The sequence below is a fragment of the Mytilus californianus genome, unplaced genomic scaffold, assembly GCF_021869535.1.
Source record: "Mytilus californianus isolate M0D057914Y unplaced genomic scaffold, xbMytCali1.0.p SCAF_1, whole genome shotgun sequence".
Lineage (NCBI taxonomy): Eukaryota > Metazoa > Mollusca > Bivalvia > Mytilida > Mytilidae > Mytilus > Mytilus californianus.
The window spans coordinates 108,903,734-108,919,225 of record NW_026262581.1 but is presented as its reverse complement, the minus strand read 5'-3'; the positions used below and the strand labels follow the sequence as shown (position 1 = coordinate 108,919,225).

Sequence of the window (15,492 nt, the reverse complement as noted above, 5' to 3'; positions counted from 1 at the left end):
AGTGTCCTCACTTCTGATTACAAGTGTGCAACAATTAAAATGTTTACTTTGCAATTTCCTTCAATCGAGAAAAATTTGTAAGCATAAATGAATCAGCTTCATTCCGAAAGCAATTATTTTATCAAAAGATTGATGAATGTTGTCAGTAATTAAAGACAAACAAGTAAGTGAAAATGAGCACCTTGTTTTGCAATGTCCCACAAATTATTATAAAACAACATATGATTACTTTCACGAGTATTCATTTCAGATGGCTTCAAATTCTTCATTCGATTTTTTTTCTCAAAAAACTCAAATCCACGAATTTAAGAACCCATGAACATATAACTTTTGCTCAAACCACGAAAAATGATACCTACATATAAAAGTACTTTCACAGTAGATGATCTGAAGTTTTCAAAATTTTACTGAAGTCAATGTTTGCTTTGCAAAGAATGTCCATGTCTTTTAGGTAATAATGAGGCTAACTATTGTCCTGGAAACCATATATTGTGTTTATGTGTGGCAAATAAGATTGTATGGGGACATTGCCACCTTTGTTAGGTACTAAAGAAAGAGTGGACACACTGAAGTATCAAGCCTTTCTTACTGACCATGATTGAATTTATGTTGACAGTCTTTAAGATAAAGGTTTTACTACAAGTATCAGATAAACTTAACATTTAATATCAAGATCAATGCAATTGAGGCCAAGGTCAGAGTCGCTGTCAGATGAACCCTACCTAACAGACATGTACACTTTATAATCAACTCATACGTCAAACAGTTAACCTATTGCTAATAGGTCTCTGAGAAACAGATCTTACCATAAAAACTTAATTCATCATTGTTGATCAATGAACCAATTAAATAAGGTCAAGGTCAGATGAACTCTGCAAGACCCACAATTACACCATACAATCATTTATACATCAAATGCTTATAGTATCTGAGAAACGAATCAAGCAAAAAACCTTAGCATTGACCAATGGACCATAAAAATGTGGTCAAGGTTAAATAACATTGTCAGGACATGTACTCCTTACAATCATTCCAAACACCAAATATAGTTGACCTACTGCTTATAGTATCTGAGAAAAATCATCAGAACTTAACATTGACCAATGAACCATTAAAATGAGGTCATGGTCAAATGAACAATGCCAGACAGACATGTACTGACAATCATTCTGTACACCAAATATAGTAGACTTATTGATTATAGTATCTGAGAAACAGATCAAACCACATAAAATATAACATTGACCAATGAACCATGCAAATGAGGTCAAGGTCAGATGAAACTTGCCAGATGGATATGTACACCTTACAATTACTCCATTCACAAAATATAGTTGACCCACTAATTATGGCATCAGAGAAAAGGAACATGAAAATGAGTTCAAGGACAGATGCCCATCACAATACTTGCCAGATAGACATGCACACATAACAATCATTCCGTACACCAATTATAGTTGACCTATTGCTTATATTATTTGAATAATAGACCCAAATACAAAAGAATCACATTGACCAATAAACCATGAAAATGAGGTTAAGGTCAGATGAAATCTGCCAGACAGACATGTACACCTTCAGCCTTTCCATACAACTATAAAGTTGACCTACTGCTCACAGTATCTGAGAAAAGGACATAATCACATACTTTTAACCTTGATCAATGATCCATGAAAAGAGGTCAAGGTCAGGTGAACCCTGTCTGACAGACAAGTAGACCTTGCAAGGGACCCATATACCAAATATAGTTATCCTGTTACTCATAATAAATGGATTGTAATTCCCATGTCTCTCATTCTGGGAGTTTCATTGGATTCGAGACAAAAAACAAACATTTGAAAGCATTGAAGGAAAGTTGATTCAACTATGCATCCCCTTTGCATATTTATAAAACTGTCCACTCCTTAACTTGAAAATCACTTGGAGTTCAAGAATGAAACTTTCCATTAATATCCAACCCTACTAGAAGGTGAGTCATGTACACAGAAGAAAACCGGACATTGATGATCATGGTAAAAAAAAGTAAATTGAGCGTAGACAAAGATCCCTGTAAAGTACATATAGACATCTTATACGTTCAGGTATTTCACATCCAATATTTTATGGTAATATTCTTTACAAAGCACAAAAATGTCGGCATTCACCTCAAAAGCTAACCAAACCTTTAAACAGACTTATTCGGAAAGGATATAGTTACGATACTGTTGTCAAGTCATTAAGGATTGCATATTTTGGTATTAATATTGAATGGGTCTTTGCATCAGAAATAAACACATTTATTCTAAAACCAGTTGTTGGCATGAAACGGGTTATGTTCTTCTCACATATTTTATGATGGTATGATACCTAACCCCTAACGGGAGGGATTGTACTTGATTTTTATATGAGGAAGACATAATCTTTCAATCAGTTTAATTGAGGTCTGGAGCTGGCATGTCAGTAACTGCTAGTAGTCCTTTGTTCATTTATGTATCATTGTCATTTTGCATAGTTTCTTTTTTTACCTATTCTGACATCGGACTCTGACTTCTTAGGTCAGGAGCCTCTGGCCTTTGTTAGTCTTGTATGTTTTTTAATTTTAGTTAATTTATATGTTTTGGAGTTTAGTGTGGCGTCCATTTTCACTGAACTAGTACACAATTTTATTTAGGGGCCAGCTGAGGACCACCTCTGGGTGCGGGATTTTCTCGCTGCGTTGAAGACCCATTGGTGGCCTTCGGCTGTTGTCTGCTCTTTGGTCGGGTTGTTGTCTCTTTGACATATTCCCCATTTCCATTCTCAATTTTATAGAGAGGGAACATTGAATGGTATAATGAATTTTTTTCCCACTTTGTAGCAGTGGTTAAACTTCAATGTTAAAATGTTATTATGTATCATAATTAAATTCAACATAAAAGTTGAACATCCCTTATATTAGGTGTTCATCAGTACAAGAGGTAGGGCCAATTTCCCATGTATGTGTTGCACTCATATTGTCAAAATCTGAAAATGGTTAAAACCTTCTGATAATCGATTATGATATTTTTACAGAAATTACCCAAATTTTTACATATTTCAATATAGCAAACTGTACATGTTTTTGTAAAATGTTGAATTTTGTATTCAAAAGGCAATTTATAGCTTTACTTCCCACATAATTTTGATTTAGGATGTTCTTCCAATACATTTTTTTTTATAAAATACCCCAAAATTTGCCAAGATCTGTCAAATTGCTGTTTTGAGCCATCGTTAGGCATTGGTCACATATTCAATTAAAAGCTGCGCCATGAGTGCATGATACGCCCGTTGCTTTTTCAACGAATAAAGTTCCATAACTCCTCCATGTCAAAAAATAACTAAAGGGAGGTTATTTAAATAGATATAAACCATTCACTAAAGTTTCATGAAAACTGCTCAAAGCACTTTTGAGTTATTGTCTGAAAACTGGAAAATCCCCCCTTTTTTATGAATAAAATCCCACAACTCGGAAACTTAAAATCTAAAATTTATAAACATCGAAAGGGAGCTTACGTCAATAGATATAAACAATTCACCAAAGTGTCATGCAAATTGGTTAAAACGTTTTTGAGTTCCTGTTCGACATGTTGATGACGGACGGACAGACAGATGGACAGACTGAGAACAGTATACCATAATACATCCCGTAAACAGGCATATAAAAATATATCTTTAATTAAAGTACACATTTGATTCTGTGAAAGTAAGAAGAGACTGAAGGCCTTTTTGAAATGCCATTGTGTGAAATAAATTCAGGGGAAATTGGCACTATCGTTTTCTGCCTTTCATGGGTATATGTTGTGTTTAATGGAATAACCCCAATTACTTCTAACATTACATTAACATACCGGTAATACTTATTTGCACTCAGAAAGAGCCTTTGTGATGGCTCCAATCACTATCCTTGAGAGTTTTACCTAATAAGATTTCAAAGTTTATATCAACACCAAATGAAACCCTCTGTTGGAAATTCCTATAGATTTATTGCATAAAGGTTTCAGTACCATTCATTCAATGAGAATATTATGTGCAACTTACAACTTGTTATATATTGACGGGGCTTGCTCATTGTTGAAGGTCATACAGTAAATTCTTTATGTTTTTTCTTAGGAGCCATTAAATGTTTGGTTGCTGTCAGAGTTATGATCATGAAGCTCTTTTCAGACAAAGAAGGGCCTACCTATCTCAAAATTTGTACGGAGTGTATTATAAAATAGCACGAGAACAGACAACCACAACCCAAAAATTATCCTGTTTGAAATTTTTTACCAATGATAATTTTACCTTTAAATTTGTTGTACACAGCTGATCAATACCAATTGAAACTCAATGCACTTTTGCAAGTGGAATATTTTCAATTCAAAATTATAGGTTTTCTTCCTGTCTAACAGAGTTTGACAGTGATGTTAAAGATGTCCATTTCATTATTTCACAATGAACCTGATGACTTGATTACAGTTGTACAGTTGTAGTTGTCAGAAAAGCTGTATCTATAAACCTAATTCACTTGCATGACAAAAACTAACTTTGAGATGCTAAATTTATTTTTATTGCCATTCATTGGAGACAACAACCCATCAACATCAGAATATCAGGTGTACATTAATATCATGTTATTATATGAAGTTAAACCATCAAAATCAAAACAACTGGTGAATAATATAATCATGTACTATAACATGATACAGTTAAATCTATGATATATAGGAGTAACCTGTAGAAAATATTCCTTTCCTGAGACTCACAACTAGTATCACAAATCTTAGGCTCTAAAGATATAATTTGAAACAAGTTATCTCCCTTTATAAGTAGTGAAATGCTGGTTTATTGCAATTCAAAGCTACAGTGGAAAGGTTAGAAAATTACAATCATTTTAATATCATAAAGTTGAGATAGAATAAAAGCATATTTGCAGCAAAATATTGTTAAAAAGTTACAATATTCATATCAACAAAATATAACATTTTCTAACTGGTTTGATAACTTTTTGATAAGCCACACATTTATCAAATTGCTGCTTAAGATTTCCTGCAAATCTATTCTTATTATTATACTCAAAGTTTTTCTATAATTATTACAGTAATGGATTCTACCAATTTTACTCTCTTTATTATATTCATTTTTTCTTGATAGTTAGAGGTCATTATCAATAAGGTTTTATTGTAAAATCACAGTTCTTGCCAGCCAATGAAATAAGTTGCTTCAAATCATAATTTCAAAGTAAAGGAACATGATTCTGGAAATGAGTTTTGAGAAAGGACTTAGATACCATAAACCCTTCAAATGGGAATAGAGGATGGACATTAATATAATTGTTAAACATAATAGAACAACCTTAAATATTACCAGTGTAATCTATAAAATGTAATAACATCATACTATAAAACATTCATGTCAAAACCTTTTTATACAATAAACACATATTAAAGTTTACAAATATTTCTGAATATTGAGTTTTGGAAGTGTTTTCTAATTCTTACAAATTTTTAGTCCAAGAAGGTTGTATATATGGGAATGATTTTGTAAGCAACCCAATAACAATCATGTCTGTCCTCTCTTCAAATAATTTTATAAATGAAAATTTTGAAACTCGAAATAATTGTATACTCACACACCTTTTGTTGTAATGATCATTTACAGTAAAATCTGACAAATGTAGAATTTTCTTGTTACGAAAAAAGCGTTTTGTTTTCTAACTATTTGAAAAACTATTTTTCATATGCTATATTATATTGTGCTCAAACTTAGGGAAGTTCTCATTTAACATATTACACTACAGACACCACATTTATATCACACGTATAACAAAGTAATAATTTATCACAGAAGTAATTCTAAATTATTATTTCCTACTATTTACAAACAATTAAAACTATTGTTTTCATTCTTTTATGGGTTCTTCTTCTGTAATCAACTCATAATGCTGCCCTAAAAATAAAAGCAATGAACAAATTAATAGGATTATAAATTCTAAATATAGCTTGATTTTCATTTTCTAGCATGCCAGTCTGTCCTTGTCACAGGAACATTTGATATAAGAAAATTGCCTTTGTGTGAATGTCATGATTTAAAAGTTATGTCTGTTCTAGTAAAAATAATTAAAGGAAAATTTAAATACAAAACTGATTATTTATTAAAAGATAAACAATTTAAAAATATGTTGTCTCATTGTATATATACAGGTCTTCTTGATGCATTCACATTACATTTCATTATAGGAATAAGTGATTTAAATTCAAGTGTTATTCTTTGCTGCATATCAATCTATTTTGTGGATATTTTTCCTAAAACCTCTGGTATAAATATATACTGAAATTTCATCTGTAACTTCTTATGGTATGACTATGTACCAAACATCTAGTAAAAAATTGAAGTTTTACTAAAATAGGAGTAAAGAAAACTTAAGTATTACAGGTGCATGGCATGCAAACCAATAGTCCCTTTTGGCTCCACTGGAAAGGGACTACTGAGATGCCCATCATCCCTGAGTATTCATCATTTTTTTGTTTAATTTTTAAATTAAATCATTAATTTATTAGGAGTAGGGATGAATTAAAAAAATTGCAGATGCTGGAAATACATTCCCACTTTGCTAAGCAGAGGTATACTAAATTTAAACATTGTATGAAATGAAAAACAACAAACACTTTCAAAATAAGCAGTAAAAGGAGTAGGGGCAATAAGGCCCTTATTTGGCCCAAATATTACTGCAAATTTAAAAGTTATCATACATATTCTTATATTTGTCCAAACTAGACTAAGGTACAAGGTATTCAGAAAATAAAAACAAATTTCACATAGAACGAGTTACTATGGCAACAAACTATGACAAAATTTGCATATTTTGTAAAATTTCTTGATTTTCCTTGTTTTTCATCAAATTTTAAGTAAAGTTTAGATTGGAAAAGTATGTGCGCACCCAAGAAACAACTTTATATTTGGTGAGATTACGTCAATAGTTATAACAAAGCTTCTCTTAAATTATTTTGTTGTTTCTTGGCTGCGCACGATGCTTTCACAATGGAAATAACGACAGAAAACTGCATAAATTCTGTATTTTTCATTGTTTTTGTGAAAACGATACAGATTATGACATAATTGTAATGTCATCAGATAAAAATCTTTATGTTTTTCATTTATATTTCTTGACCCTATGCCAAAACCGGGCCTTAATGCCCCTACTCCTTTAAGCAACAAATATAATGTGCAATTCAATGAACACAGCTAAGCCTGACAACTGACATGCTTTTCTAATATATTAGCATACTTTGCATAATCATGTATGATGGCCAAATTCTAATGGTTGCTTGTTAATACTGTATCTTTTTAATATACTAGTTATATGTAGCAATGAATCAACCATCAAATATCTATCAATCACATATAAATTCTGAAGATATATCATTTTGATGTACCATTAAAGTTTAACAAAGGCAATGAAAGTGGATCAAACACACTGCAGTCCAGCAGATTATTAAATAGATATTTCTAGTATGCTATTGTATAAACTAGTACCCAGCTGTTATTTGACAAGTTTGACAATACTTGAATATTCATTTCTGAAGGCATACTGAATATATTATGGAGGGAACCAACCTAGCTATTGTAAGACTCTGACCTTTAACATTTTAACATTTTTCATTGTGAATAAATGTACATGTAGGAGATTTCCTGAAATGCCTTCATCATGTTGATAGAGTTAGTTTAACTTGAACCTAATGCTAGATATCTTGAAAATCAATACTGTTCATCCTATTATATATAGACAAGACTACTAAAATATCTAAACAAGACTGCACTGAAATAACTAATGTAAATTAAACTCTAACCTTGATTATACTCACATGAAACTTTATTAAGATGAGTGATACAATTTAGTTTTTATTGTATAACCATTGCGGTTTGTAACTCATGAATACACATTAACTCATTTAGGACTTATAGTACCATTAATAATTAGTATCAACTGTATTATACTGTTCTCATACAAACTTTACATGCATCTATATTATAATATGTATACAGTCACTGTACATACTTAACATGCACCTATTTTCTAGACTACTGGAATTCTAATTCAGCAGAATTGTTAAGTTTCTAAGTTTCTAGTTTTGGTCTTACCATGGGTATTTTTTGTTCTGGATTTTGGTTGGTCTAAAGAAAATGTTAACACATACATAAATTAATAAACACAGTTATTTCTCTTGTAATATTAATTATTCCAGTACATGTATTACTATATGGAAACCAGTTAAGAAGAAAGTCAATATGAATGCTGTATGGCAAAATAACACAGAGACAGGAAAGTTCAACCATTGATTTCTTGATTTCTGGCTTCTAATTGTGCAGCAGATGCTTCATGCATATTCAGGACAAAAACAAATTAACAATATCTTAGAATATGAAACTTGCATTGACTAGGAGTAGGGCCAAATAGTTTTAATTGACACTGGTAAACAAGGTCCTATTGGTAAAGTCAGAAGTTATGATATTTTAGGAAGTCTTCACCATCTTGGATCTAATATGACAGCAAATGATCAGTACAGATTTTTTAAAAAGCAAGTTTTATGGAGGAATGCAATCTATTTGCCAGACCTTTCCTTTAAATGTAGGAATTCATGTTATTTTATCTTATGATAAAACCTTTATCTACAAATAAAGAACTTTTTTTTCTTGACCAATTAAAAAAATATAAATAACGCTCTAAGGGTAGATAACTCAAATAATTTAGTTTTATACAGCAATGAACAGTATATTTGTCTAGTTTGTTATAATGTAAAAGGAAACATATAGGCCAATACTTTTTGTCTTTTTGCTTACTACCAGCATTTTATAAGAGCTATCTTCTTATCATTTATTTCAAAATTATGTCATTTAGTTGTCTTTCTATTCATATAATAAGGTTTTTTAGCCCAATACTTGAAAACTATTTTTCTTTTGCTCTTTTCTTATCTTGGGGTGTAATATTGAGCAAAGGAAAAGAACAATGATATTTCAAAGGAGTATTACATTGTTTTATTAATTATATAGGTCAAAACAAAAGGACAAAAGTCATTTAGAGTCTATAAACTTACAACAGAGAGAAGGTAAATTAACAATGTTCACTGCATGCCATGGAGTAGAGAAGAAACACCATCTTGTTTTCAAATATAAAAATGACAGAAAAACTATAACCAGTACAAAGAGGAAGAGAGGGATAAGTCTGGTCTACATTTAAAGAAAGTTGATAAAACATACAGGAGGAAAATTCTACATTCATTATAAACCTAGAGACAAGGGAAACAACCTACCCTTAGTCTATATCTAAGACATCAAATAACTAGAAAAAAGTTCTTAAAAGCTTCTTAGAATGAGTAACAATCTGGTTTCCATCTAAATAAAGATGCTTTACATTTGAAGGAAGGCCCACAGTCATAAGTTGGAACAATGTGAAGGAGGGTTGGAGGAAATCTGATCTACATTCATATACAGGAAGTAAAAATCACAGCCATTAGATGCTGAAAGAGAAGGAACACTGCCTTTTCTATAACAGAACAGAAGACCATTTGTAAGATGGGAAGGGAGACAATCAGGTTTAAATCTAATAACACATCTATAGGAAAGATGGAGAAAAAGAACTAGAATCTGAACAAAAAGAAATAGAAAATGGTTATTGTTTTTCACATAAATAAACCTTGATCTACAGTAAAGAAGATAAATCTTTCATTACAGACTGAAAAAAGGGGGAAACAATCTGATTAACATCCATAGGAGATAGTCTACATCTAAACAACAGAAAAAACTGTCATCACATGCAGGAGTAAAGAAAAGGTCATCAATTCATATATTCAATTTACTTACACAGTAAAATTGGAGAAGAAGAAGGGAGAAAGGTAAACAGTTTAGTTAAGAAAAGATGGTCTGTCGATAGGAATTCAGCAATCAGATAGGATTCTACGTAAGTTGGTAGGAAGGAGTGAATCAACAATAACCATTACCTTTAAAAGTAACAGTTTCACCGTCATGAACCCATCTGACCCTAGCATGTTTTGAAGCTCTGGCTCGTACTGTGATCTCTAATTCACTGTGTAATGGAACACGCTTGGAATCAGGACGGACAATAATTTCCGGTGGATGATGAATGTGATGATGTGAAACACTGTGTTCAACAGTATGAGCTTCTGCTGTTGATTTGGTGACACGCCGAGTTGAAACTTCTAAAATCTCACATGAACTTCCACCAACTGATAACTGCTTTTGAAGCTGATGTCTATTAATAAATATTAGTAGTTGTTCCTTAGTAATTATAACTACCAACAAATTCTCAGCCAATTAATAGCTAATGGTAGTTATCGGACTACCAACAATATTCAGCCAAACAATTCTGCTAAATGTTGTTAGTTATAAAATCTTGCTACATAGCAGCCAAATTTGCTACAGAGTACAATATAAAATTAAAGCTAGCTAAAAGATTTCCCAGATTATTTACTTTTGTTCATAATTTTGTTAAGGTTTAACAAAATAATTTTTTTGTGACATCAGAAAAAAAGTTTAAATTTTTAATGTCCTTTTCAATAAGAGCTCAATTTACATGAGTTTTTCAAATAGACATTATTTTATGTTTTGGGTATCCAGGATATCTTTTATCACTATGTCAACTAAACAAATGAGGAAAAATCAAATTATACTGTACCAGCAATTCAGAATTCAAATCAGGATTATCAAATGTTGCTCAGCAATTTTTTTGAAAGAAAAAAGAAATTGAATTAAGAGGACTACTTTTCCTTTTTTCTGAAAATTCTAAAGTTAATGAGTTTATTTACTAAGTGAAATTATAATGAATATGAATTTTCTGAAAATTCTCAAGGCACTAAATTGTGTTCTATGAATATGAAACTGATTTTTTTTAAATTAATAAGAAAATGGAAGGAAAATAAAGTTATAAAATTCATCAAAATTAATAAATTTGGTTACTCTATGGACACTCTCATTCAAAAATGACTATATTTTGAATCCTGAGTTTTACAGAACTAAATAATAACATAAAAATAACTAAAACAGCTGCCTTTGAAATGTAAACAACTAAATGGTCAATATAATTAATTAAACAAGATATGTCTCAACAATCATTATTTAGGTGATGACTGAAACCTAAATTCAAATGCAAGATAAAGAATTATTACAGCCAGTACTATCCATGTTAAATTAACATTCAGTGTTAAATAATACCTTATCTGATTAGCTACATCTTGTTGTGTGGAGTCAATTGGAGACACTGAGGACTGCTTTAATTCACAAATTTGACCTACAATAACATGTACAGGGTTACACATTCTACCAACAATAAACATATACAAGGGCACTGTACAATAGACACTTTCAATTTGTCATAAAATTCAAAATTATCAGTCAAGTGCAGTCATCAGAATTATCATGCGTGACTTAAGTTATTCACAAACTCAAAACCAGGTTCATAAATGGAATTTAAATTTTCAATTTTCTGTTCATAGTTACTACATCCAATTCGCTTTAGTCAGTGATGGTCTAAAATTTAATTCTGAAAATTGATGCCCTAAATTTGAGACAGACCAAGTTTGGTCTTTGTTTGCCCAGAAATTCTGTAGAAGATTATTTTAATTGTTTACAGTAAACAAAAGAACAGAATTTCATTGTCCAGTGATGGCAAAAGCTTAAACATGTTTTTTTCTGCATGTGAGCTTATAATGAATCACTAACCTTTCCCAGCTGTCTCCAAAACATTTGCCTGACTCGACTCCAACTTCTGAACTGATTTGGCTGACATTTTAGATAATCCAGCTCCATCTACTTCTTCTATACTTTCTGAAGTCATTGAAACAGCTGTCTGTCTTTGCAATTCAAATGTTTCTTCTGTAGATATGTTCATAGACTGTAATGAACTACTTGAACTCTTAGATTTCACTATACTTGTATTGACAGTAATCGTAGAGTCTGGAATGTTATTTTTGTTCATTGACAGTTCAAGATCTTCAGTCTCTGACTCAAGCCTCAGATTCTCAGCTTCTTCAAATGTCATTCTATGTTTCTTCTTTCTTCTGGTTATGTTCAACATTTCATCTGCTCCTGGCATCACCCTTGAATCTTTTTCTTTTTCCTGTGCCTCAGCAGGAAGTCTTATCTTATCTGATTCAGCAACAAATGAAACTTTTTCTGCTTCTTCTACAGCAATTCGTGTTTTCTCTGCTTTTGCAGCAATTCTAGCTTTCTTTTCTTCTTCTACAGCTATTTTAGCTTTTTCTACCTCTTCTGCAGCAATCCTGGATTTATCTGCCTCCTCTGCAGCAATTTTTGCTTTTTCTGCTTCTTCTAGGGCATTTCTACCTTTCTCTGGTTCTGCAGCAATTCTGGCTTCCCCAACTTGTTCTGTAACTTCATTTCTGTCTTTCCCTGACAATTCATTTTCTGCATTTCCATAACCATCCACATCTTCTGCTTCAAGCCTGAGTTTCTCAGCTTCTTCAAATGTCATTCTGTGTTTCTTTTCCTTAGGTTTAGATGTTTCTTCGTGTTTTTCATTTGCTTCAGAAATTCTGGCTTTCTCAGCTTCTTCAGAAGCAATTCTGGCTTTCTCAGCTACTTCTGCAGTAATTCGGGCTTTCTCAGCTTCTTCAGCAGCAAATCTGGCTTTCTCTGCTTCTGCAGCAATTCTAGCCTTCTCTTCTTCTTGTACAGATATTTTAGCTTTTTCTACCTCTTCTGCAGCAATTCTTGCTTTATCTGCCTCCTCTGCAGCAATTCTTGCTTTATCTGCCTCCTCTGCAGCAATTCGTGCTTTCTCTGCTTCTTCTAGGGCAATTCTAGCTTTCTCTGCTTCTGCAGCAATTCTGGCTTCCCCAACTTGTTCTGTAACTTCATATCTGTCTTTCTCTGACAATTCATTTTCTGCATTTTCATAACCATCCTCAATTTCTGCTTCAAGTCTGATTTTTTCAGCTTCTTTAAATGTCATTCTGTGTTTCTTCTTCTTAGGTTTAGGTGTTTCTTCTTGTTTTACAGTTTCTGCAGCAATTCTGTCTTTCTCAGCTTTATCAGCAGCAATTCTGGCTGTCTCTGCTTCTTCAGCAGCAAATCTGGCTTTCTCTGCTTCTTCAGCAGCAATTCTGGCTTTCTCAGCTTCTTCAGCAGCAATTCTGGCTTTCTCTGCCTCTTCAGCAGTAATTCTGGTTTCATCAGCTTCTTCAGTAGCAATTCTGGCTTTCTCAGCTTCTTCAGCAGCAATTCTGACTTTCTCAACTTCTTCAGCAGTAATTCTGGCTTCCTCAGCTTTTTCAGCAGCAATTCTGGCTTCCTCAGCTTCTTTAGTAGCAATTCTGGCTATTTCAGCTTCTCCACCAATTCTAGCTTTTTCTTCTTCTAAAGATATTTTAGCTTTTTCTACCTCTTCTGAAGCAATTCTTGCTTTATCTGCCTCCTCTGCAGCAATTTTTGCTTTTTCTGCTTCTTCTAGGGCATTTCTACCTTTCTCTGGTTCTGCAGCAATTCTGGCACCCCCAACTTGTTCTGTAACTTCATTTCTGTCTTTCTCTGACAATTCATTTTCTGCATTTCCATAACCATCCTCAACTTCTGCTTCAAGCCTGAGTTTCTCAGCTTCTTCAAATGTCAGTCTGTGATTCTTCTTTTTAGGTTTAGGTGTTTCTTCTTGTTTTTCAGTTTCTGCAACAATTCTGTCTTTCTCAGCTTTGTTAGCAGCAATTTTGGCATTCTCAGCAGCAATTCTGGCATTCTCAGCAGCAATTCTGGCTTTCTCAGTTTTTTCAGCAACAAATCTGCTTTTCTCAGCTTCTTCAGCAACAATTTTGGCTTTCACAGCTTCTTCTGCAGAAATTCTGGCTTTTTCTGCCTCTTCAGAAATTATCCTATTTTGTTCCATCAGTAATGCTACTCTTTCAGCAATTATTTTATCTTTCTTTGCTACCTCTGCAGCTATTCTTAATTTTTCATCTGCTTCTATTTTAGCTTTTTCTGCCTCCTCTGCTGCTATTAAAGCTGCTTTCTCAGCTTCATTTCTATCTGCTGCAGCTACTTCAGTAACTAATTTTGCTTTCTCTTTTGCTAATTTAACTTTTTCTTCAGCTATTGTCTTTGCTTTTTCTGCTTCCATTACTGCAAGTAAGATGAACCTTTCCGCCTCTATTTTATCTTTTTTAGCTACCTCTGCTGCCAATTTAGCTTTTGCTTCCTCGTCTAGATCAACCTCAAACTCTCCAGTAAATTTACTGCTTTTTTCTACACTATCAATGCCATCTTCTGATGTAAATGTAGTATTTTCTGTTGATTCCAACACTATTTTTCTTTTAACAATATCTATTTCATCAAGTTTTTCAGAAAGAAGATCCAGTGTAGTTTTTTTGGTAATTATATCATTATTCTCAATCACAGTATCTGCATTGGTTGTCTCCCTTCTTACTGACTGTCCCACATCTCTTTCTTTATATTCTAAAAGTAAAATACATTGTGTTAGTAATTTTCCTTTCCCTTGATCTAAGTAAAACAATATATAATTCATAAATTTCACAGTTATATTTGATAAATCTGGGGAAGTAATCTCATCCGATAAGTTTTTTGTTTAGCTTTAAAATATAGTACCATTGTCATCATCTTAATCAAATCTCCAGAAAAGATTATCTTATTCTTGTAGAATTCTTAGAGAAATTGTAAAAGATTGATCAAAAGGATATGAATTGATCTAAATATATCACTTCAATATTTGCCCTAACAATGGTATGACTAGATTCATATTTTTACATTAAAAGTAAAAGTAACCATTTCCATGATTTTCATTTGTTTTAATAAGAAAAATATTTCTGTCTTGCTTTTTTTACTTTTTCTTTTCACACACTAAGATTTAGTTCTGTAAGCTTACCATCACCAATATGTAGACTGGTTCTGGTTTTAACTCTGCCTAATCTGTTTTTCACAATACAGACATACATTCCACGATCACTATACATGGCATTTGAGATGGTCAACGTAGATTCTCCAGAGTCTGACATTGATATTTTTACTCTAGGTGACTGGATTATATCAACCATATCCTTTGTCCTAAAATAAAATTAACTTCATATAAATCAGGGGTTGATTTAGCTGGAATTGTACCCTGGTCTAGGACTTTTCTGTTGTCACAATAGATGGGTACAACTCAAAATGCTAACAGCAGTCTTCACAAAAACATTTTGTTTTTTGACACACAAACCACAAAAATTAATCTTTCATGAAAATTTCTTTTCATTTATATTGATTATTGTTATAATGTTATATGGCTTGTGAAGGTTCTTTGCAGGAAAATTTGACTGGCCTGGCAACATTTTCACTGGCATAGACAATAATGGTTAATGGTGAAGAATAAAACAGTCCAATATACTGAACTTGTTTACAAAATCAATCATCAAATATCCACATTTGATTAAGCATTTGTAGCTCCATGGAGTCCTGAGGTTTAAACCAAAGTTTAAAGTTTTTGGCATTTTTAACTCT

General features: G+C 32.3%; 1 protein-coding gene across 4 annotated transcripts in view; it reads right to left on the bottom strand.

The window, feature by feature from the left end:
• Positions 1–4,532: 4,532 nt before the first annotated feature.
• LOC127729862 (muscle M-line assembly protein unc-89-like) overlaps positions 4,533–15,492 on the bottom strand; it is a 48,755-nt gene continuing 37,795 nt past the window's right edge. For 3 of the 4 annotated variants that reach the window (XM_052237791.1, XM_052237805.1, XM_052237797.1), the window contains 5 exons: positions 14,882–15,060; positions 11,713–14,454; positions 11,206–11,281; positions 9,975–10,246; positions 4,533–5,925 (listed from right to left, as the gene is read on the bottom strand). In XM_052237791.1, the coding sequence (XP_052093751.1) occupies positions 5,879–5,925; positions 9,975–10,246; positions 11,206–11,281; positions 11,713–14,454; positions 14,882–15,060 (3,316 nt within the window). In that variant the 3' untranslated portion in view covers positions 4,533–5,878. The remainder of the gene's footprint in view (positions 5,926–9,974; positions 10,247–11,205; positions 11,282–11,712; positions 14,455–14,881; positions 15,061–15,492) is intronic. The other variant, XM_052237814.1, reaches the window with a different exon arrangement.